This window comes from Drosophila hydei, unplaced genomic scaffold (genome assembly GCF_003285905.1).
Source record: "Drosophila hydei strain 15085-1641.00,03,60 unplaced genomic scaffold, DhydRS2 tig00000330-arrow-arrow-pilon, whole genome shotgun sequence".
Taxonomy (NCBI): Eukaryota; Metazoa; Arthropoda; class Insecta; order Diptera; family Drosophilidae; genus Drosophila; species Drosophila hydei.
In genome coordinates, this window is record NW_022045710.1 from 335,733 (window position 1) to 360,010 (window position 24,278).

The window sequence follows — 24,278 nt, forward strand, 5'->3', positions numbered from 1 at the left end:
TTCAGCAAAAAACAAGCGTAAAAGGTTACAATTTGCCCAACACTACATAAACAAGCCGCAATCGTTCTGGAAGCAAGTTTTATGGACAGACGAAAGCTCTTTAGAGTATCATGCCTCAAGGAAAAAGATTAACTACAGGTTGCCAAGAAATACTCGCAAGAAAGTGCGACCCGTGTACGAACGGGTACCACATGGTGGAGGATCAGTAATGTTTTGGTGTTGAGTGTGCTTCAATGGATTGGGTGATATGATACCCATTGATGGAACGATGAATAAGGATAAATATTTACGTAGCCTCAATGACCACGCATTCACTTCCGGCGACAGGCTCATTGGAGAGAAATTCATATTGCAGCTGGAAAACGCTCCATGTCATAAGTAATTACACTAGATTGGTCTTTTTTTGTAAAATCAATTCCTAGATGCTTACAAAAGGTCATTGATGTCAACCGGAATTTGTTATTAAAAATTTTGTTACTTTCACCAAAGTTAACATTTTGTTATTTTTTTGAATAAGTTTGAATTGTCAAAATACTTTTGTCCAGCCAAAGAATCAAAAATTGGCACTCAGATAATTGGGAAAAATAAATGGGTCTCTTAAAGTTTTCAATAGTCTCTTTCTGGAAAATTAAAATGTTTTCATATTTTTAGGATATAAGCATATGTAAAGCATATAAATATGAACCATACGTATATAGACATTTTGAGTCTGCAGATACAACAGTTTATTGTTATTGTTATATATATATATATATATATATATATATATATATATATATATATATGAGCTTTTATTTATAACAGATTTATTACCACATCCAATTGTGACCTGTTTTTCAATTCAAATTCAATGTCAATTCTATAGCTAATAACTTTTCTCGTTCTTTTTAATGTAAGGAGCTGTTCTTCTCGTTCTTCTCAAGGTTACGGGCCATCAACATAATCGCGACCTCCAACATTAATGCGACCCTCCGCAGCAGTTACCGAGAAACCAAGAATGCGAGCATCCATTTTGGTCATTTTATTTTTTTTAATTTTCTTTTGTTTGTTCTGCAAATAGACACAAATTAAGCAGCTTTATATATGTATATTAAAGTTGAAATCAAATCGGATTACCTTGTTATCTCCATTATCATTGCACGACGGCGTTATAGCCGGAGCAGGCTTGCACATATCGTCGTTATGCGCGTTTTGCGCACGCTGCAGGCTCTTGTATTTGCTACGTCGCTCCAAAAATTGTTTTGCAAATTCTGTCGACTCTTTGCCTTCACCTGAAAAGAAATTAATACCGATAAGCCTGATTCGTCCTTAACAAAATAAAAATAATTTTATATCTCAAACTTAGATAAAAACGGAAAACTTACGAACGAAACGATATTCTAATTATCTAAAATTTAAAAACTTATATTATGTATTTAGAACGTAGTAGTAATTCTTATTAATTTTCCCTGTAATTCACAGGCTTTAACTGCAGATGATACTGACTATATAAACAGTAATATTTACAGTTGTGTCTGAACATTCAATCATCGTTACGTCAATTCATGTTGCGATTGGGAAAAAAAATTAATCAATAATGATTAACAATATCTTGTACAGTTTTAAAGCTAGAAACTCAGAATTAAACGATTGAAATGACCGTGAGTGAGTATTATGTAGTGGTTGAGGCCCGCAGGCAGGATTCGAACTAGGTATTATTATCACTGCCCTGATCATTTTTAGCATTGCTAGATTATTATAAACACCATTAAAATATTTATCATGGTTATTAGCGCCCTTCAAACAGATAGCATCCCGTTATGTGAACTTGTTCAAACTTGTTAAACAAACTCGCCTAATTATTTTTTATTTTATATTTGATTCAAAATTATAATATAATTTATATTTCTATTTAGAGGCCTATTTACGGTGACGCACCTGCACTGTAACTCTGAAATAAATATTTGAATTGTTATCACATTTTTGAGTTTTTAGCTTTAAGACAAGTTATTCCCGTTATTCCGATTTGCCGAGTGTCTAACATGGTCAACCTCATATATATAATTTATTATTTAATTCCCTATTTGAAGTGTATGAAATAATATACATATATTATTAATAAGAATAATTATTAATATTAATATCGTACCCGTGGATTTGTAAAAGTATATAATAGGACCTTGACCAGAACGACAAGCTTGGTCGATTTACCCATGTCCGTCTTCGCCTATATATGGATGCGGTGATTTCAGAAGTTATTAAACAAATTATTTGGTCAGTCAGCAAAAGTACATGGCAAGTAGAGCATTTTCCTCTAAATAGGCACATATGTCTTGAAAGGCGTGCATTGTTCATATTCTAAGAATTGCGATAGCAATTGAATTGGGTTGGACTTATTGATTGAATTGATTTAACAGTTGAGTGGTGATGTGGCGGTATTGGTAGATGTGTTAAATGTTGGTTTGTGTCCTGATTATGGGCTTTCTGCCTGACTAGGGAATATCCTGAACTCTGCAAACAGCTGAAATTCCAGTCAAACTGCGCATTTTTATTTATACATTGCATTGCAAGCAACACATTTATTCATATGTAACCGTCTTGATTACTCGCTTGGATTGCAGACTGCAGAGAAGCTAATTATTGAAAAACCTCTATTCTTGATGGACTTTCATATTATATTAGCACCCAGTTTTGCCCCCATAGGTATCCAGAATCCAAAATATACAATGTGCGTATTCGTTACAAAAGGTCACACAGTAAATTGGATGCTTATTACCTTATGATATTCAAGCTAAGCTTAAAAAAACAAGTCAAATGATCAATTTTTATCTACAAGTAAATGAGATGAGTTAACGAAAGCAAATAATAAGCTCGTATTGGGTACAGGTATATTTATTTTAAGCTTCAAGGCTTTGGTTCTTATGGCTTACGAGATCGCTGCGTTCACTCGGTCGAACACGGCTAGATAGACTCGGTACGTCATTCCGATCAAGAATATATAAGCTATATGGGCCATGCCTACTTCTACATAATGCAATGCCTACTTCTGCGAACTCTACTTACACCGCCACCACATAATTAACAAGTATAAAAGCTCTAATCGGGGTGCCCTATCGTTTTTTTTAACATTTTCAATAAAAAAAACAATAAAAAACTTCCCTTCGCTGCCGGACTTGAACCCAGCGATTATTGATTGCAATCCGCCTCTATCAACACTGCCACTGCACTGCTTGCAAAAGAAGTAGCAAATTTGAAGTTAAGTAAACCATAGGAAAAATGCCTGCGCTTGAAGTTGCTTGCCACGTGCTTTTGCAAATTGGTCAAACATTTTGTTTAATAACTTCTGTCTTACTTGAAGGATGGATTAATGGAATTTTTAGCATATGATCTACATATTATATTGATGTAATTGTCAGCTAGTAAATATGCGAACTCCAAATATAACAAAAATCAAAATTGTTAAAAATATACATAAAACTAAATAGAAAATTTTAAGGCTCTAGGATCTTAAGGTTCTTAAGCCGAACGATTATAGTTTAATAATTGCATTTCGATTATGTTTTTAATTGATAACAATAAAACGGGAAAAGTTATCGATTATTTGAAACAAATTTGATATGCGCGTGCTAAACACGGACCTCCAAGTCTCTAGCTCACACATACGGACAGATGGGCTTGGCTTGTCGTCCTGATCATAATATATATACTTTATGTGGTCTGCTACACCTCCTTCTGCCTGTCTGACACATTTTAACACATTACCCCGATTTCAATGGGATCAGGATATAAAAAGGGAACATACCTAGATATATGCGTACATAATCCTTGACTTCATAAGGCGCTTCCAGGTCTTGCAAAAAGGAAACAAATGTTGGCACTGTGAATGGAATATTTAGAGCATTTTGATGTTTAGCTGATTATTGTGACCTGTATATAGAAGGTTCTTCTTACCATCGACTTTAGCAGACATGTTGTCCAGGTTTTTCATGCACCAGGATGTAAACTCGTTCTCATACTCGTTCACTTTGCTATTTGTGGCATCGCCACTCTGCTGCTGTGCACTGGCCTTGACAATCGACTTTCTCTCCTCACCAACCGATACTTTGATCGTTGTTTTACTTGAAGCCGTTTTACTATTTTTCTCCTGCTGTGTGCTCTGCCCAGTTGCAGTTCTGACATTCTTTGATAATACATTCTGCATAGTCGGCAATGTTTGGCTCTTGCGCAAATTTCGAGGTGATGGCATTGCAACGCCACCGGCTGTTGATTTCAGCTGTGTTTGTGATTGCTGTTTGCTGGTCGCTGCCACTGTCGCTGGCAATCCTGCGGCAAGTACCGAAGCGGCAGTTGGGGGCACATACTTCGTACTGGCAGCCGCTGGTGGAGCGCACGTTGGCTCATCCCAGAGGCCAGTGCCGATTGGCGCTGGACTAGCAGTTGCACTCCACGCCTTTTTGGTATTTCCCCATATGTTGGAGAGGCCACCACCGCCGGAGACGTTCAGATTAGAAGATAACACCACTTGATGTAGATGCTGCTGCTGCTCGTGATCGCGACGACGCTGTTGATCAAGCATTTCATTGTTCAGACGCTTGGCCTCCTCGGCCTGTATGTCAACCAGGCTCATTACGGGCGCAGGTGCCGGCGATGCCTGCCATTTGAGCAACGCATCATTAGCCTCGGCTGCTGCGGCAGCTGTGGCACGCATTTGCCTATCCAGTTGCTCCTGCTGCCGTTGTTGATCTGCCCGACGTTCCCGACGTTCAGCCTTCTGAATTTCGGCCAATCCTGGTGCGGCATTGTTCACGCTTGGTGTCTGTAACGACCATGGGGCAATTGAAGTAGCAAGCGATGAACGATTTCCTTGATCAATCTTCAAGCTGCTTGCCTTATTGCCGGTCGCAGCTGTTGGAGAAGCAGAAGCACCTGACCAAATATATGAAAAAATTATATACTTGTGATAGTTCTAAATTGTTGATTTTAGCACGAATAAATATAAAACAAGTAAGAAAGCTCTAGTCGTGATGCCCGACTAGGAGATACCCTGATCCCAGTCCTATCTGCGTTTATTAATATTTTCCGTAGTTTGTATCGAGTATTCAAAAAAAAATAAAAATAAATAAAAATAAAAAACGACATTACGAGACCACGATTCTCTACTAACACCGCCACTTCCGCTAACGGACGCCGTTTTTACTGCACTGCCTATGTAAGATATTGCAAAATTTAACTTAAGTAGCAGTTAATAATTCAGCACAATTCAATCGCAATTTCGATTCTTCGAAGAGAAAAGATTTAAATGTATGTGTACACACGCATAGGAAAAATGCGTGAGCTTGGCGCTGCTGATTGGAAAACGTTTTGTTTAATAACTTCTGTTTTACTTAATAGATTTTAATGAAATTTTCAGCATATGATCTAAATATTTTATTGAGTTGGTAGCGATGCCAACGGCTTCACAAATTGGCCCTAGTTTCTACTAAACTTTAAATTTTGGGAATTCACGGAAATTTGGAGCTGGTATCCAAAATCCAACAAAAATCGAAATTGCATAAAATATACATAAAACTAAATGCAAAAAATGCTAAATGCTCTAGTTCTTAAGACGTCCGAGATATAATTTATTAACTGCATTTCAATCATGTTTTATTAGAAACCAATTAAATGCGAATAGTTATTGAATAATTAAAACAAACGCGTGCTATACACGGACCTAAAAAAATTTCAAGTCTATAGCTCTTACAGATGCTAAGATCCACGCGTTCACACATACGATCAGACGGACAGACAGACAGGGCTCAGACTCGGCTTGTCGTCCTGATCAAGAATATATATACTTTATGGGGTCTGCCACGCCTCCTTCTATCTGCTACATACATTTGCACAAAACCATTATACCCTGATTTCCCATTTTCAATGGATCAGGGTATAAAAATCAAAGCGAAACACTCTAATTCCAAAACTAAATTTCCTTTGATTTCAGAGACAAGAGGTCGTAATGCCATCTAATACTTTTAATCCTTAGGGAATGGTATGAGATATACATGTACACATATATGCTAACCGACGAAACGAAGCGCCATGTTCAAAAATTGAAAATTGATTGCGGGCGGTAGCTTTGCTAAAATGTATGTAACACGCTGGATGCCGAGCTTAGTCGACGAGTTTTAAAATTTCTTCGAAACTCCATTTTTCTCATTTCCTATTATTAAATTTTGAGTATAACTAGAAGCAGTAAATTTACTTTGTAGATCCCCGATATAAATATACAGCTTGTTAATGTTATGGATTTTGGGGATTCGGGGTTCTCTTGTTCATGCTCTTCCCACTAAAGTACTTTTACTTGTTTGATTTTATTTAAAGGGGTTAAATCCGATTCCGATAATAATAAAAAAAATAGGTTTAAATCAGATCTTCACACATTTTCCATTGCGGACTATACATTATCGAAAATCGAGAAAAATATAGATCGCATCGAGCAAGGCATTAATTATTATTAGTTATGGGATCTTTACCTGTTGTGCCGGTCGTGGCTTGGGGATTATTGCTAAACAAAGCCTTGCGGCGTTGAGCTTGTATTTGCTGTTGTCGCTCTTTTTCCTCTTGTTGTTGTTTATTCTTTTCCTCTTCGGCTAACAAGGCACGTCTCTTCTCTTCCTCTTGCTGTTGGCGCTTACGTTCCTCTTTGATGCGCCGCTTTTCTTCGACCTGCTCTCGACGGCGCTCGTCGTCGCTTATTTTCAGCTCTGGCTGTTTTCCATGCTTTTGACTTGCCGTCTGTTGTTGTTGTTGCTTGTTGACTTGTTGTGGCTTGCCAGCAATTCCTTGGACTGAAAGTTGATCCTTGTTGTGTGTATTGATGTTGTCCAGTGCTGTTGGTTGCTCTTGAAGTGGTACTGGCTGCTCAACTTTTGGGTTGCACTGATTGTCACTGCCCTGGTGCTGCTGCTGTTGCGCTGCATCGAAATCCAAATGTGCAGCAGCTGTGCCGGTGTTGCTGCCATCTGGTCTGGAAAGATATTGCTTTTGTTGCTGCTGTTGCAGCAGCAATAGCTTCTGACTTTGTTCCTCCTCCAATGTAGCAACGTCCCACAAGGTGACCTTCGCATTCTGCATGACAGGCCACGACGACTGGCTGGTCTGCTGCTGCTGCTGTGGCCATATGGGCATCATAAGATTTTGGGCCAAAAGCTGCGACTCGGTTATAAAATCTACAGTGGAGCTGGGTTTGATTAATGGAGCCGACTGTTGTTGATGCTGTTGACTGACGGCTGCGGCTGATGACGGTCCTCTCAGCAACATTCGCAAGTTGTATTCGTTTAAAATATCCAGATCGTTAGCGTGCAGTTCATTCAATTTGTTTACATCCGAATCAGTGCCAAATTGATGCTGGACTTGTTCGATATTAGCTGGCTCTGGATTTTGTCCTTGAGTTTGTTGATGCATTAATTGTGCATTCAATATAAAATCATTGGCAGCATCCAAGAAGTTGCCCTCTGGTCGCTGTTCAGCGCTGACCGGATAAATCTTCTGTGGATCCTTCTTGGCCTGCTGGGCAATTGCATCATACAATTGGCTACCGGCAATAGGATTTAAGGCTGCCAGCGAATTGCTTAAACCACTAAAACTACTCAGATATTCTGGCAGTACCAACATCTGAACCTTGCTACGGACAACGGCTTCACGTTGCGCGGGATCCATACGCTGAAAGCAATCGCTTTTCGATAGCTCCGATAGTATCTGATACTCCTGGTGTTGCAAGTACTGATCTTGCAGCATTTGGAAGCGCATGGTTAGCATGTGGGATGTGTCCATTGTGTGTGCGCTCATATGTCCTTTAACAGCTGCACTCAAAGAATCTGCAGCTGCCGTAACATTTGCTTTCAATTGCTCATCAATGCCAGGACGATGATGATGCTGCTGCTGTTGATGATGTTCGTTGAGTGAAAGGGGCAATGCATGCGCCGAGGGCTTTCGGGGCGTCAGATTAATTTGTAGATTATCCAAGTCAATGGGCGTAGGTAGGAGATGGTTGTGCGTAAACGGCATATTGCCATGACAAAGCTTAATCAGGTCACCAAGTGGTCTGAAACGACTGTCTGAAATGCGGCGTACAAATAGATTCTCATTAAAGTAGCCGGCACGATACCATTCAGTCATCTCAATGGCACTAAACGGTCCCTGTACATTTGACTGAGGATCGCGATAGAACCACAATTCGTTTGGATTAGCATTCATCACATGCGGCAGCACGGGTAAATGGTGCTGTTGCAAATGATGCTGCTGCTGTTGTTGTATGCCTAGTTGATCGTTGAATGCTTTATGGGATAATTCTGTGCCATGCATTGTAGTCGCTGCCGCATCAGGTGCCATGAGCTGATGCTGCAATAGACCAGGATCCACAGCCGAACCAGGCATTCCATATCTATTACTACTGGCTCCAATACTTGTTTTGCTATTGATAGTGGCACCACCATCATCATCCATAATTAGTTTCACAACCTCATCGGCCACCTCTTTAAAGCGTTCGGAAATATCGCCATGGCCAACTGCCTCCGCTTTGTGCGTGGGTGTTGATTCGGCTGTTTCCGATCTTTCATTCTGTTCGTTCTTAATACTGTTGTTGTTGTTGCCAATTACAGTTTCGATTACATTAGTGGCCGTAATATTTGTTGTTGAGCTTGAGGAATGCGATTCAATGCCCGTTACACTTGACTGTTCGATTTGAGTTCGAATTGATTGGTCACTTTTGATCGAGGTAGCTGTTGCGAAGCTATTGGAATCATTTGTGTCCAAGTCTCCTTTATGTGGCGTTCCACTATTTGCCTTACCAGGCTCGGCATCCACCAATTCGCCATGGAAAGCACCAGTCGAATCAAATGTGCCACCCATTTCCGATGGATTCTCCATTGCCCATTCCGGCAAGTTATCCTCACCATCGGGATTAGCAGAGCAACCGCTTCCAGGCCACGATTGATTTGCTTTGGAGCTCATAGAACGATTTGTGTTTGGTCCACCTGATCCAGCTGATCCAATCTGCGATTTACCGACGACCGGTCGTTCATTAGTCACAGTTCCAATTACGGAAATAGATCGTTGTATATTAGCTATGGTCGGATTTCCAATGAAATTATTGCCATCCAAATTCCCACACTGCATTGACTCCTCGTCGCGCCAGCTGGTTGAACGTCCTTAAATTTATAAGAGACGCAGTTGCCAGATTGATTTTAGAACTTGTTTTTTTTTTACGTGTTTTGATCTTACCCCACCGGTGGGCGCCCCCACTGCGCCATCCAGCAACTTCCGAACCAACTGCTCCGCCTGTATTTGGGCCGTCTCCAGAACCATCTTCGTTGCGATTTCTGCGCCAGTTTTCCATGTTGCGGCTTTGGCTTGAGAAGTCCTTCCGTGGACTAGAGCTCGGTGTACCATTCCAATCTACACCGGGGCCCCCGGCAACACCGCTGCCACTGCCACTGCCCCCACCGGGGGCACCGATAGCTGACGAATCCCCAGTACCATTACGTTCGCTCCAGTTTCGATCAGGCTGTAAATAAAAAAGCGCAATATTGAGTTAGAAAATTAGCAGCTGCTAAATCAGTAGGCTTTACCTTCATTGATATAGCCGAGAGACTGTCATCGTATATGGCGCTCGGTCTCTGGTATATTGAGTGATAAACAGATTTACCACGCATCCGACCACGATCAACGGTTCCACTTCGACCAGAGCCTCGAGACGGTATTCCAAACCCACCCGGCGAGCGCTGTAACCAGGCAGGGCGTGACTGTGGAACACGGAAGTACATTTAATCTTTGAACCGAGTATAAGGAATTTATTATTATTTAAGACTTACACTACTGCCCAGCTGGTTTTGACTGTTTATTTCCTCTTCAGAGCTCGGCGTTAGAGCAAGCGGAAACTGAACTTTTTCAATAAACAGCTTTTTGAACGATGGCAGAATCTGGGGCAGCAGGCAATTTCGATCGAATAATGATAACATCTCCTCCCGACCGTAACGGTACTCCGGAAACATATTACGATTGGCAGCTGTATGGCTTGGATTGGCCAGCATATTGACTCCACCGACAACGCCTCCTCCGCCACTACCACTACCACCGACGCCACCACCGAGGCTGTGTAATGTAAGGCCACTGTTTATCCCGCCGCCCGCAGTGGCAGATAGATTACTAGTTCCAACGTTTGAGGGCTCCGCCGACATATTGCGCAACCACTCGGGTCCGAATTTCATTGAGTCTGTCATTTTCGTCAACTCTTGAGTTTTGTTTTCTTTAATATTCTGTCGCTGAAATGTGAAATAAACAACAATTTGGACCATTAGCATTGGTTAGCAAACACACACACGCACTATCGCTATTTCAAGTTCGATTGCGATTTTGAATCTTTGTATACTAAATCAAAATACGAACAAAAAAATTCTAACTTTCACTGCTTACGTACATATACATACATATATATATATATATATTCATATATATATATATATATATATATATATATATATATATATATATATATATATGAACATATATACGTGTATATATAATATATATATATGTTTAATACAGTTATACCCATAAAGAACAATATATAAGCGTGCAGGTGTGCGTAACGCAAAAATTGAAACAATAACATCAGCGGAATAGGAACAAGGAAACATAACCTATAAAATGCGGGCTGAGTATTGCACATGAAGTTTAAATCGAAACCAGAATTCATTTCAACTGCACAAATTTGTTAAACCTGATTACAGTTAATATATATATATATATATACATATATATATATATATATATATATATATATATATATTTTTTTTATAGTTATCTATAATCTATTTTCTAATTTTTCTACCTACATGAACTGATAATTAATATATGACTTTATATTCAGTAAATAGTGTTGCACTTGGTAATTATGTGTACATATACTCCTATAAATTTTTATTCTGACCAAATATAGTGCTTTATTGCACGTAATGTCGTTATTTAGGTCTTTGTTTTGTTGTATCAAGTTGGCAGTCCTTTCCAAAGACTACTAGTAGTAGTACCGTGGCACCACATGCATACACACCTATACATATATACACACCCTACCATATAAAAATGTACTTATCCCAAATGCATATTTGTCTGTTTAATTCCTTAGACCTCATTTCAATAGACGACGTTTCAAATTAATTTTCCAAGCTCAAATGTTATCGACAACTCAAAATGAAACTATTATTTCTTGTACTTTTATGAATTTTAAAATATTAATAGTTGTGTTGGCACTCACATATAGTGTATGTATGCAAGTGTTGTGTATGTAAATCTGAGATGAGCGTTTCACAAATACGTGTTAACTGTGAAGAGTATCTTAAAGTCTTTAACTATCGAAATTAGGGTTACGTAACGAAACTTTATAATCATCGATGGATTCTCATCGATGAGACACGACGCTACCATGTTTCGATTCTTAACTTAGCTATAGTAATCGTAAGTCTGAGTTCTATATCGATTCATATATCAGTTTTATGACTTTACATTATATTTGATGTCTAAAATATTTTTATGATGACAATATTCTCAAATTTATTTCGACTTATAGCTGTTTTAAATCTTGGTAGCGATGCGTATGATTTGATATTAGAGTACAGCTTAAAATCAATTTGCAGTCTTAATTAAAGATAAGATAAATAGATATTATATCATTGTATATTAAAATATTAAGATAAAAGTAGATAAATATGTATTTGCTCTTATAAAACAGATTACATTATTATTTTAATTTTTTTTTTGCATTTCACATATTTTTAGACACATCTACGTAATTATTTCTATTCTATCGATAAATTTCAGATATCTCATACAGATTTGACTGGAGAGACACCGCTTTATGATCACATTGATGTTTTCGATGTATCGAATTATAAAATTCGATTTCTTTAAAGTTACTTTATATGTGTATTATGAAATTGTAATTTGAATTTAATTGGTGTTAGAGTTGGGGCAAAAATTCGGATAACATGGATAATTGAACAGTGTTGGTCGGCATAATTATCGATGTTTCTTCCAGCTCTAATAGTGTTGCATATATATACCTTTGCACATCTCCATATCAAAAAATGGCGAATTGTGTTGAAAATTATTAAAAAAAAAATAAGTTTGATCGAAACGGTTCCTATAAACACATAAACGCAACAGGTGTGTTAATTATATATAAAAGTTTGATGATCTAAGTTATTAAAGTTATTTGAAAACATAAACTACAATATTTTGTGTGAAAGCGTGTACACGAGTAAATTCGTGTGTGTGCTTGTGTGCATTGTGACCCGCAGTCACTAAATATTATATTTTTGTGTTGGCGTGAAGCATTTTAATTGACACTAAAACCAAAAGGGCAAGAACGCAAACAATATGTTAAATATTACAAAAAATGCACATTACAGAAATAAAACAAACGCAGCACGCAAATATTTTACTTAAAAACGTATGTTTCCAAAACTCTACGCATATTCACATATATTTGTGTGTAAAAATAAATATGTATGCATGCACTTATATATTTTATACAGATATATAAATATGTGAGAGTGTGTGTGTGCGTATAGTGTGTATATTAGTGAAGTTTGTATATATTGTACATAGAGGATATGTTTAAATTACTTTATATATTTTTAAACTTTTATGTATATATATTTATTATTAAATATATGTTGTATTCAATATATTTTGCAATTCGTCTTGACTCTTTGCAGCTGATGCAAGTTTGGGCTGTGCGAGACATCTAAGTTCTATTTGCCTCTCCTTGGATCAGGTAGGCTTGGTTATCTGGCATAAATGAACCAAAACCAAATCCAGCAATTGACCTCACACCTATCGCAGGCACTTGATCAAAACTATGATGTAAGTGAAACTGTTTATCGAAGGAAAGGATATAAAATGACTATTTATGCAAATATATTTATATATATGTGTTTATGTATGCTAATATCAATTAAATAATTTAAGGTCGTTAATATGGAGGCAGTTCTCGCTGTTATTTGTGCTTTGGAAGGTACAACGATTACGAAAGAGCAATTGGAGGCCACCAGATTGGCCAAATACATAAATCAGCTTCGGCGTAGAACTAAAAATGATCAGTTAGCCCGTAGGGCTAAATCGCTTTTAAAAAAATGGCGTGAAATGGTGGGAATACATCAACAGACATCAATTGATTCTCAGCCCCAACAAGTGGATCAGTCGGCATTTAAGCCGACAGTTGAAACAAATCTAATAGAATCCGAATCGAACGCAACGGAATCAGGTCTACATACACTTCAATACACTTCACAGTCTCTGTGCCCTACTTTACCGCGTGCTATATCCAATTTGCACACCAATATTGATTCCTCAGAACCACAACAACATCATCCAATCAACTTCTCAAGCTTGATAAATAATAACATAAATATGGACAATAATGACGAATCGTTGGCTGTCGTTAACAAACAGTTTATTAAGCAACCGAAAGCTAACGAATACAAATCTCAAAAACCATCAATATTTATAAATGAACATTCGTCAAATTCTGTATCAAATGTGTTAGTGGCTAATGAGAAATTAAATCAGGCTTCTATTGTAATTGATATTGTCTCTGACTCCGATGAGAATGATCCAGGCACTCAATCAGTCAACAGTCAACAAAAACCGGCAACAGAATCGTCTTTGTCGTTAGCAACGCCCACCAATTATTCCAGGCCTAAGAAATTAAAAAAGGATAAAAAGCGCAAGGATAGAGATGGTCGAGATAAATCCTCTTTATTAAATTTCAAAGACGAAACTCCGCAACAGTCTAGAAATGTGAAGAGATCAAATTTGCATCGCACATCCATGAAAGAATCAATAACACCAAAAGTATATTTAACTGATCCCGGTAAAAAAAATGTTTTCCTTTTTTACGATTGCAAAAAGTAATAATTTTCTTTCTGATTATATTCAGATATTTTGTCATTGTCGAATAGCTCGATGAGCTCCATCTTATCTGGAGATGCCGTTTCTGGAAATTTCCAAAGTCGACTTCGCACTCAGTCAGCAGATTTGACTTTTGCAGGCAGATTTAAGTCTGTCTGTCGACTGGAAGGTTCCAGCGATGTGGATTCTGTGCAAGCAAATGGCCAGCAAACTACTATGAGCAATGTTAGTGAACCCACTAGCATAGAGTTACCAACGCGTCCAATTTATGAAGATAATAATGATTCAAGTACCTCGTGTAGTCGTCTATCGCCGTATGAAGAGTTAGAGGCGAAGCTGGGCCAAAACCATTTTAAAACATGCGACGAAACAAGTAAGAAACAATTTGTAATACTTTCACTTTTCATCGAAATTATGTAAATTCCAATATATATAAATATTTCAAGTTCCAAAAAAGCGCGGCCGCAAAAAGGGCTCTAAAGGTGTGGATTCACTAATTGCCAAAGAATCAAGTCTATCGCAGCAAATATTCTTTGGATCTGGCGTTAAGAAAGTAAAAACAACAAAAGAGCTATTTAATGAGATACAAAGCAGAAAGCTTAGTATTTCATTCAACCGCGGCGAAAACACAATGCCAGCAACATCAGTAGCGAATAGAATATTAAATAGTAGTTCAACTAAGATTCGAAATTTGGAATCCCGATCTTTGCATACGAGACCAACATCATCTTGTTCAGGTTTGCTCCATTTAGTTAATATGTTGTGTGTATTATTTAAATATATTAGTAAATCCATTTCATTTTTTCAGAAACATCAATTCATTCGCCGCGTACATTGGAAGCCTTCTCAACGAATGTGTCTCTAGCAGGAACCGAGAAACTTTCAAATACAATAGAAGGTAAATTGCTGAAATTGTATGAAATTAACAATTTTTCGTGTACTGCACTAAAAATCACCTTTTTTATATGGATTATGAATTATCATACATTAGGTACATATACCCTGAAATTATGGATATTATAAATAATTACTAATTTAACATACTAAGTCATTTTTATTGACAATATTTATATTTTATGGGTGTGTACATGCATTTGAACTAATTATTTTATCATCTAAAAACTTATGAACCTTTGAACTTATAAAAACGAACGGGTTTTCTCCCTTTTATTTGAAATTGTTAAATATATTTTATTTTACTTGATTTGTAGACCCTGGAAATACAGATAGTGATACGATTACATCAGAGCCTTCACGAGACAGTAAACCGCGAAACATGAAGAGAATACATTCTCTGGATAGCAACAGCAATTCCCTTCAGCAAACATCATCGGCAAAGAACCCGGAAGATTTAGCATTGAAAACGGACTATAACGATGTTACAACGCAATTAATGCATATAATACGCAGTTTAAGCAGCCCGCTAAGTGTTGAAGAGACTGAAAAACGGTATCTGGCTGAAATGGTGCCGTGCACTTGCATAATTGTTGAAGACATACCAAAGGAATCAGTTGAAGAGAATAAGGAAAGTCACATCGATGCTGAACCAGATTTTGTAAATAAGGATACAAGTGATTTTGAGATTTCTGTCGATAAAATGCACAGTGATCAGACGGCTATAAAAACTGAGAACTCTGCCGTTGACATTGCTGAACCGACTATTGCTCAAAAGCCAATGAAATCCATTTTTGATTTAGATTTTGATGACGACGATGATCCATTGCAATCGATTATAAAAAATATCTCGCTACCAGAGTCCAATGTGCAAGCGACTCTTGATATTGATTTTGATCTAACAGAGACTAACGCAGTTAGCGCATTAACTGAAGAAGATATTAATAAAGACTTGAAACCAGCAGTTAGCGATATTTTTTCAGCAGATCAAGAGTCCAGCAATGTAATGCCAGAACCTGTTTCTGTTTACACTGTACATGAAGATCCCGAATGCATTGCAAGGCAACGGTTTGATGTGCAAACAAATGATGTTACAAATTTTCATATAAATGCATTGCATAACTATTACATACCAAACATTAATGGAAATTGGAGCAGCATTGACTCGTCATTAGTGCTAACTTCATCCATAACGGAATTTTTACACACAGTGGATTCCTATATAGTTAGCGATGGAGCTGATGTTGTGCCTAAATATGGTTCCCTCACACATGGGCAACGGATACGTAAAGATCTAAGCTATCTAAAATGTGTTCAAAATTATAAATCAAAAAGTTTTAAAGCGTTTATTCAACCGTTTTTGGGTGTTGCTAAGTGCTTACCAACGTGCCGCCTGGCAGCTAAACGGCTAAAGGATAAAACGAAAGCTATACCAACAATAAACAGTGATAATACGTTAGTAAAACAGGAAAAGTCTGAAATGTATTGTAGTTATTTTGAAAATAATCAAAGTAGCCCCAATCCGCTGAGAGTTGAAGTCAACACAAATGAAACACAAAACTACAATGAAAATCAAGTACGATATTCCGATGATAATCCAATAGCAAACAACACTGCATTTAGTTACAATTTGCTAAAGCTGGTTAATAATGATATTGATAGTCGTGAAGGTAGTGAAAAAACAGATGGTTCTAACATTGGATTAGAAAATGTGAAATTCCGTCGCCGTAGAAGCAACAGTACTTGCAGCAGTGCCAGTTTACAATTGACTCAAGACTCAATAAATGAAAAACCAAGAAATCAAAGGACTATAGCTTCGGAAAAGTCAGAGCAATCCGAAAGTAATGTCGAGAGAAACAGAAAAAAACGTAGAAAAGCAACAAGACAAACGTTTGACGTCAATGATGATAGCATACACTATGATAAACACAATACGCATAGTTTAACATTAGAAGAAAACCCACGTATCAAGCGCATTAAAATTGCCATCAATGGAAATATTGCCACTCACAGACAGATGTCGCTCATTAGTAATAGCAATATTAGCAGCAGCGATGAGGATGAAACTCATATCGAGATGAGCGATAAGCAAGCAGGTTACGATACCACTGAATACTCTCAGTGTGCTCAGGCGGCAAGTGATGATGAACATGAGTCAAACAGAAGTCATTCAACGACCATTGATAGCATATTGGCGGAAGAGGATGGCCATATGGAAAACGACTATGAGAATAATAGCAATGACGAGGAATATGCAATCGTTCAAAGGCCCTTGGCTCATGGCGGTGGGGGTAATAATCATATTGTGTTGACAATAAAGAAAACACCCAGTAAAATTAACTCACCGGCTAACTCTCTATCAGCAATATCTCCAATTGTTGTTGGAGTCGCCGCCGGAGCTGAGACTACAATTGATAAAGAGTCCGAAACTGAAATAATTGAACCGTATCAGCCCCAAATCTCTGTGGAGGCAGAGGATGAACGAAATGGTTTGCAATCAATTTCGATATCAGACCCCTGCTACGATAAGTTGGAGAAATGTTATGGCTATCACCACCGTTGTCGTCGGCTACGACGTCGACATCGACATCGAAGTCGACAACAGATTTGCCAGAAAGAAACAATAGATTTGGAACTAAGACATTTATTTAACCATGTTGGCCGCGGTGCACAGCCGATGGTAAAAACGCATCGAAAATTGTTTTTCACAAATGAATTGTGCAGACAGGACAGGGCGGGAAGAAATGAGCGCATCGTTAATTACAGCAGCAGCAGCAGTAGTAGTAGTAGCTGTGGAAGCAGTAGTTCCAATGAGGAGGATGATAGTGAACGCGAGGAAAGGAATCAGAGTACTAAGCAAGCTGAACACTGTCAAAATGCCTTTTCAAATAATTATAAATTAAAGAATGAGACTGACCCAATCGCGTCTGTAAGCATTGCCGGAAAACACGATGACCACCAAGAGGACTTTTACTTCTATTCTAGTGATGAATCCCTGATTGATGTTGAATTCGGCAATCAAAATGACGATGCTGGCAAAGAAGAAAAACTTAAAGATATCAAGTTAAATACGCTAAGTGAATTACCATTAGACAACAATGGCATGCTGCCGTCGTTCAACTCTATTGGTGCGACAGATCATCAGCCAAAGCTCACATCTGTAGCAGATCTGAATTTTAATGATGCTAATATATGCTATACTAACGATAATTTAAGTGTTATTAAATCACATAGCTTAGACTCTGTGAGCGATGCGAGTAAAATGCAATACGTCATTAATAATCTAACATCAAATGTAATGTTGAAAAGTACCGAAAATTGTAATCAAATAATATCGCAGCCGACCATTGAATATAGAAGTGGTATTCGTGGTGTTGTCGACGAATCTACCAGTAGTAAATGTAGTAGTCGAGTCCAACAGTTCAAGGAGTGGCACCAAGTTCTCCAGCTTCAATCCTATAATAATGAACCATTGATAGTTTTGCCATACGTTGTCCTGGAATGAACCAATTTTGAATACGACAATATGTGTGTGGATCACTTAGTATATTTGACAACTATTATTTGATAAGCCTTTATAAATCAGCAAAAATGTTCGGATTATATAATATTTACATGTGATAGGAAGTTAATACCCTCCCCCTCCTCCGCCCTCTCCTGCCCTTCCTCCTCCTCCCCTTTCTCCTCCTCCTCCCCTTCCTCCCCTTCCTCCTCCTCCTCCTCCTCCTCCTCCTCCTCCTCCCCCTCCCCCATACAAAGAACACCATTCTTAAAACATGATAAACGGAAAAATAATTGTAATAGGTATTCTATGCTGATCCTACCATATAATATAAATATTCGTATGAATATTAAAATCGATTAATTTAAGCGCGAGTCACTATCATAATGTACTTTTTTTTCGTTGACTCGGTTGATATTCAAATATATTTATAATTAAAAATTAAAAAGAGAACAATGAAGTTAAAAAAAATTTGCTACCAACTAGCTGAAGAAATGTCATAATTAAGTGAATATCAAATATATTTTGTTACATTCTATCGTTATTTTGTTCGCATCTTTATATAAACTTTTACATATGCTTATGTATATGTGATAAAAATGAAATGTACATGAAATGTAAATAAATTAGACTTACGCTGACGTTTTGAAGTTTTACTCACAGTGTATATTACATGCCTGGTGTATAGACCCACCATATCCACTTTTCACACCGGAGACTTCTGTATCTAAAGGACGTGTGACAGCAGATACAATATGGAATATATATTAAGTTGTTTATAGGCTTTTCGAATACTATATTTCAATTCTCATTCGAGTGCCCCCCCCCCCCCCCCTCTTCCTTCTGGGTATACAGGGTATCTGCAATCAGGTTATAATCTAATTGATTTGTGCTAAATATATAAGACATTTTCATTATTCATTGCATTACGTCGTTTATTTTGAATTCGATTTTAAAAAATTTGAGTGTCATATTTTTGGGTCGATAGCCGTTCACATTCCACAAATACATAAATATCAAATTTACATCGGAGACGTAAGTATGTATGCATGTATGTATGCCAGTAGTTAGATGTACAGTTGCAGCAGAAGGTAATCCATTATTGGGCTACTTCGCTGACTTGTGAATTTGTTTGATGGTCAGTGAGGATGCCAGCGGTCAGAGAAGTGGCACAACACATGGATTGGTTCACTGCTTCCATACATCATTCGTGATTCAGTGAGTTTATTATATATTGAATATATATTATTATATATTGAATATATATGATGTATATAAATAGGTACATACATACATTAAATAAACGTAAACATAAATGGATACAACTGAAAGAATTATAAATTATTGTACACTTTGCTTATGCGTAAGTATGAAGGCAATATTATTTTATCTCTAAAGTATTACATATATGAATAGGTTAGATACGATTCGAAGAGGAGGGCCATATCATATTACATGGCACAGTCCTCCCAGGTGCTTTGTTGCTTCCGATTTTCAGTATTTTCTTTAATTTTTTCATATGAAATACTTATAAGATGATATTTTTTTGATGAGCAGTCTAATAAAGTTTTTTTTGCATGTGCAAAGTTATTTGAAGTTTAGGCATCGGAGCTGAGGACATTTACCGAAAATGCGCTCAAGGTTTCACCCTTCTTTGATACAGCCTTTGCCTGATATTGTCCCACATCATCTAAAGTACATTTGTTTACTGCAAACTTGTATCGATTGCCATCCTTGGTGAATGAGTATCTAGTACGTGCTTCGTCAATAGGTTTGCCATCCTTTAGCCAAGCTAGGCTGACCAGCTCTCCATCAAATTCACATTCGAATTGGGCATTCTCCCCCTCCGTTACGGAAACGGAAACGGGAAATTGGATAAATGTCGGCTGCTTGGGATCATCGCCAGGTACTGTGACATTAATCGTGCAACTACTGAATGATTCGCCTGCATCATTGAACGCCTCACAAGTATAGGTGCCGCCATCTTCTGGGAAGATTTCAGCAATCTGCAAACGGTAAATGTTTGCCTCGTTAGTATATTGGAAGTCTTTGCTTGGCTTGATCTCTTTATTGTTGTGCAGCCAAACGACATCAAAATGATCAGCTCCAATAATGCGACAGGCCAATGTGACCGCGTCTCCATCCTTTACAAATCTGGATTCCAAGTGGCTTACTATTTTCGGTGGCTTGTCGCTACCAGTTGCCTGGCGCTTGCTTGACTGTTTATCCAGAGCTGGGGATAGAGGGATGGGATGAGTTAATTATGCGATATTTCCAGCCAGTTAGGATAAGGATTTCATTTGAAACACTTACGTTTGATAGTCAGCTTGCACTTGGTTTCGATAGCGCTAATTGAGTTTGTTGCTGTGCATGAGAATACTCCTTCATCTTCGGGGAAAACTTCGTGGATTGTGAGCGTAGCAATACCGTTTTTGTATTTTAGATCCATTATTTCAGATGACGATATCGACTTGCCATTTTTGGACCATGTGATTTGTGGTTCCGGGTCTCCCTTGACGTGGCACACCAACTGCAACTGTTCGCCATCGCTAATTGTTAAGTCGTGAAGTGGCTTAGTGAACTCCGGCTTACACATTAAGGAATCGTCGGGCGGAACTACAAGTACATTTTTGAGCTCTAATTAATCTAATTTCGTAATTATTAATTAATTGTAACACGAAACGTGATACTGTTTTTGAAGAGATTTCTGGCTACGTATCACCTAAAGATTTAGCTATCTACTTTAGATACGATGTTTCCCTATCAATGTAAATGGATTTAATGATATTTGTGGTTCTTTAATATCATAAAACAATTAGTTATAGTTAGATAACATCAACCTAGTCACCAGTCAAACCAGTTTTTATATTTAAATAGCCTTTATATGCATCTACCTTAAAATATCTTGAAAACCTGACGATATATTCGGTTTAATTTTAGTAGGTCAATTTTTGTCTTAGAGTTTATAGTTTTTCATATGTAAGCTACGTACGTATTAGCTCTTTAGTAGCACTACGAGATCGTGATGGGCTGCCGGGTGCCTGTAAGCTACTGGCTGCATATTTCTTTTTGCCTGAAATGCTATTCTGTGTCGTTGAGGAACTTGTGCTCTGTGTCGAGTTGATGTTGGTGACAGTCTACAGGAAAGAGTTATAAAATTAGTTGGAACTTTTCTTCGATTGTGTCTCGATACACTTACATTAACGTCCGACATCGATCTGGTGCTTGATGACTGATGCGAGTTGCTGGAAATATTTGACGATGTAAATTGCCGTGTCGTTATAATCGGTGGCGGAGCCGGCTTGATGGGTTGTTCGATGTACTTGCGGTCTGTATTAGAAAATAGGGAAGTCCAAAGAAATTGAGACAAATTAAATATATTGCATCCTAAGCAGCGATAAATGGACTCTTCTATAGCTTGTTCAACTATTTTGATAGAGGGAGAAGGCAGGTAGGTAGGTAGGGTAGGATACGTTTAGTAATTTTTTTTTAAATCTTAATTTATATTGACGGTAATACACAAAAGTAAATAAACAAGTAAGAATGCTGGAGGCCTTGCACAAAAAATGATTGCATAAAACCTCTCTCGGTCAAATGAAAAGGTTCAGGATATAAAAATACAGTCATAGCGAAATACAGAACTCATGTTCCGTTAAATAATTTAAAAAGTTGTTTTAGATAGACTCTTAAAACCAATAGCTTCCAGCTATTCATTTCAGAAGCCCCATTTTAAATTTGAGTACCAACGACTTTTTAATATAAACCACCTTTGTAACGTCCATTAGCGATCAAGGTTTTTAATATGGAATCAACTCGATCCTACATAACATGCATATGAAGCACCCTTGTTATAAATTTAAAAGTGTAATTCCAGATAGCTAGGATAAATATGTATGGGTATACAATTATGCATGCGTAAGAGTAAAAGTATAGATAAAATTATAAGTAAAAGTAAGTGTAAGTTTTAGTTGAGAGTTTATTCATAAACAATTACCTCCTGAGTAGAGGAAGTTGTGTGCAAGTTCTGCCTGCTCAGGCGTAACCCATTCTCCTGGAGTAAAGTAATGGAGTTGTAAATGCAAGAAATCAGATGTTTAAAAGTTGAAGTTAAAGCTCAAATTAAAAGTGAAAGAAAACGTTTATATATGCTATATTTGTTGTATATTTATGCTACAACACGCCGTCCGCATATCACATAGAGAGAGTATGAAAATATATAAAGAAGATGCGATGCTATGCTTATATTCAGAGTTCACTCTGAGATATTTTCATATTTGCATACGTAGAATTTGCGATATACGGTAAATATTTGAAGGCTGTGGTGTTAGGTGAAGTTAAAATTACCTTCGACAATAACGACGCACGTCGTTTCATCTGTTCCATGACAATTCGTTGCCTTGCAGCTGTATTTTCCGGAGTCTGAAGGTTTGCAATCAATTATTTCCATTGTGACAACTCCATCGGAGTGGGTCATTGCGTATTCGTATTTGCTTAGCTCACGACCATCCTTATACCACTTAACAGTAGGAACGGGCTTGCCGCTCAGACAACAGAGGAGCTTGCATGTGTCGCGGGCCTGCATGACGCGTGGACGTAATAGGAATGTAAAACAGGGTGCCGATTCCGATTCTTCCTGCCAGAAGGTGTAGGGCAAGGGTTCACGGCGTCGAACTGGCGTCGATTCGGTTCTATATCTTGGTTGTTCTTTTGGCAGTGGATGTACATTGAGGAAAACAACTTCCTCTCTGGAACCATAATGGTTTTCGGCGCGAATTATATACTCGCCACGATCGTCTAGCTTCACGCGATTAATGATAAAGTAATAGTCATCTCCTGCATACCGTTTCATAAACTTGACGCTCTGCCTTAGTTCGATATTGTTGTGCAACCAGGTAAGTGTGGGCGTGGCAATCGCAATGCATCGGCAATAGAACTTAACGCTCTGTCCTTCATAACAGAACTGTGACGAGGGTCGGATGACAAATCTTGGAGCGGCTTGTCGACGATCGAACACGGCATCGTGTATTTTATATTTCTCCATTAGCAATTTTCGTAGTGACGAATACTCAGATAAGCGGCCAATCGGCAACAGATATTTGCCAAAGTCCTCGTATTTCTTTCGCAATTTCTCGCGATATGCCAGATAACGATCGCGAGAGATTTTTTGGGTTAGCTCCCTATGATCCCCTGTTAACCATGGATGCAGCAGGCATTCGTGGGCAGTCATTCGTTTCTCTTTGTTGGCCATGAGAAGCTTGCGTATGAAATCTTTGCCCTCATCGGATATGTGCTTAAATGCGTCCACATCAAAGTCCCAATCGCAGGCTTTAACATTTTTTAGAGTCTGTATATCGTTATCCCCAGCGAATGGTGAAAGTCCACTCAGGCTGTATTATAAAAAAAGCAAGCAAGCAATTCTGTTAAGTTTCAGACTATACAATTTTATAAAAATAATACTTACAGCACATAGGCAAGCACGCCCGTAGCCCACATATCCGTATAGAAGCCAACTGGTTCTCTATTTACAATTTCAGGGGCTGCGAATTCGGCTGTGCCTGTAGTAATTTTTACGACCTCGTTGGGATCCAATCGTGTGGCTAATCCGAAATCAATGAGTTTCACGTTTGTACTGCTACGTGTCTGGCACATTATATTCTCCGGCTTTATGTCCAAGTGAATGATATTCTTCTCGTGCATATGTTTGATGCCCTCGCAGATCTGTCGCATATAATTAACAACTTCGGCCTCGGTCATGACGTAACCTTCAGCAGTGATGCGTTCAAACAATTCTCCACCAGATAAGCTATAACGTATCGACAATTATATAAGATATAAATAATAATAAATATAATTATAAAGAATAATATTTAATATATTTGTGAAATATGGAATAAATTCAATTCGGGAAATATCATATCTAATATTTTAATTGCAAAAGGCTTGAAATATG

General features: G+C 37.9%; 3 protein-coding genes across 33 annotated transcripts in view; 1 reads left to right on the plus strand and 2 right to left on the minus strand.

Annotated features, from left to right (window-relative positions):
* Positions 1 to 796: 796 nt before the first annotated feature.
* LOC111594135 (GIGYF family protein CG11148) lies at positions 797 to 11,361 on the minus strand. Of its 3 annotated transcripts, none has more exons than XM_023307301.2 (9): positions 11,276 to 11,361; positions 9,834 to 10,283; positions 9,591 to 9,764; positions 9,244 to 9,526; positions 6,495 to 9,170; positions 3,931 to 4,905; positions 3,782 to 3,856; positions 1,117 to 1,271; positions 797 to 1,050 (listed from the first exon to the last, which is right to left on the minus strand). In XM_023307301.2, the coding sequence occupies exons 2-9, from the start codon at positions 10,239 to 10,241 to the stop codon at positions 925 to 927; spliced, it is 4,872 nt and encodes a 1,623-aa protein (XP_023163069.2). In that variant the 5' UTR covers positions 10,242 to 10,283; positions 11,276 to 11,361; the 3' UTR covers positions 797 to 924. The 3 variants fall into 3 exon arrangements, with proteins under 3 accessions (XP_023163069.2, XP_023163067.2, XP_023163066.2); XM_023307299.2 differs by lacking the exon at positions 11,276 to 11,361 and adding an exon at positions 10,857 to 10,949; XM_023307298.2 differs by lacking the exon at positions 11,276 to 11,361 and adding an exon at positions 10,577 to 10,591.
* Positions 11,362 to 12,061: 700 nt separating this feature from the next.
* LOC111594136 (mediator of RNA polymerase II transcription subunit 26) lies at positions 12,062 to 18,527 on the plus strand. Its single transcript, XM_023307302.2, has 7 exons — positions 12,062 to 12,183; positions 12,738 to 12,885; positions 12,991 to 13,894; positions 13,961 to 14,305; positions 14,379 to 14,669; positions 14,741 to 14,830; positions 15,144 to 18,527. The coding sequence occupies exons 2-7, from the start codon at positions 12,820 to 12,822 to the stop codon at positions 18,329 to 18,331; spliced, it is 4,884 nt and encodes a 1,627-aa protein (XP_023163070.2). The 5' UTR covers positions 12,062 to 12,183; positions 12,738 to 12,819; the 3' UTR covers positions 18,332 to 18,527.
* Positions 18,528 to 19,253: 726 nt separating this feature from the next.
* The window catches only part of LOC111594130 (twitchin), a 57,170-nt gene continuing 52,145 nt past the window's right edge, over positions 19,254 to 24,278 (minus strand). For 27 of the 29 annotated variants that reach the window (XM_030223952.1, XM_030223958.1, XM_030223951.1 and 24 more), the window contains 7 exons: positions 23,790 to 24,131; positions 22,673 to 23,715; positions 22,323 to 22,379; positions 21,528 to 21,658; positions 21,321 to 21,465; positions 20,642 to 20,944; positions 19,254 to 20,561 (listed from right to left, as the gene is read on the minus strand). In XM_030223952.1, coding sequence (XP_030079812.1) covers positions 19,927 to 20,561; positions 20,642 to 20,944; positions 21,321 to 21,465; positions 21,528 to 21,658; positions 22,323 to 22,379; positions 22,673 to 23,715; positions 23,790 to 24,131 — 2,656 coding nt within the window. In that variant the 3' untranslated portion in view covers positions 19,254 to 19,926. The remainder of the gene's footprint in view (positions 20,562 to 20,641; positions 20,945 to 21,320; positions 21,466 to 21,527; positions 21,659 to 22,322; positions 22,380 to 22,672; positions 23,716 to 23,789; positions 24,132 to 24,278) is intronic. The other 2 variants (XM_030223954.1, XM_030223938.1) reach the window with 1 other exon arrangement.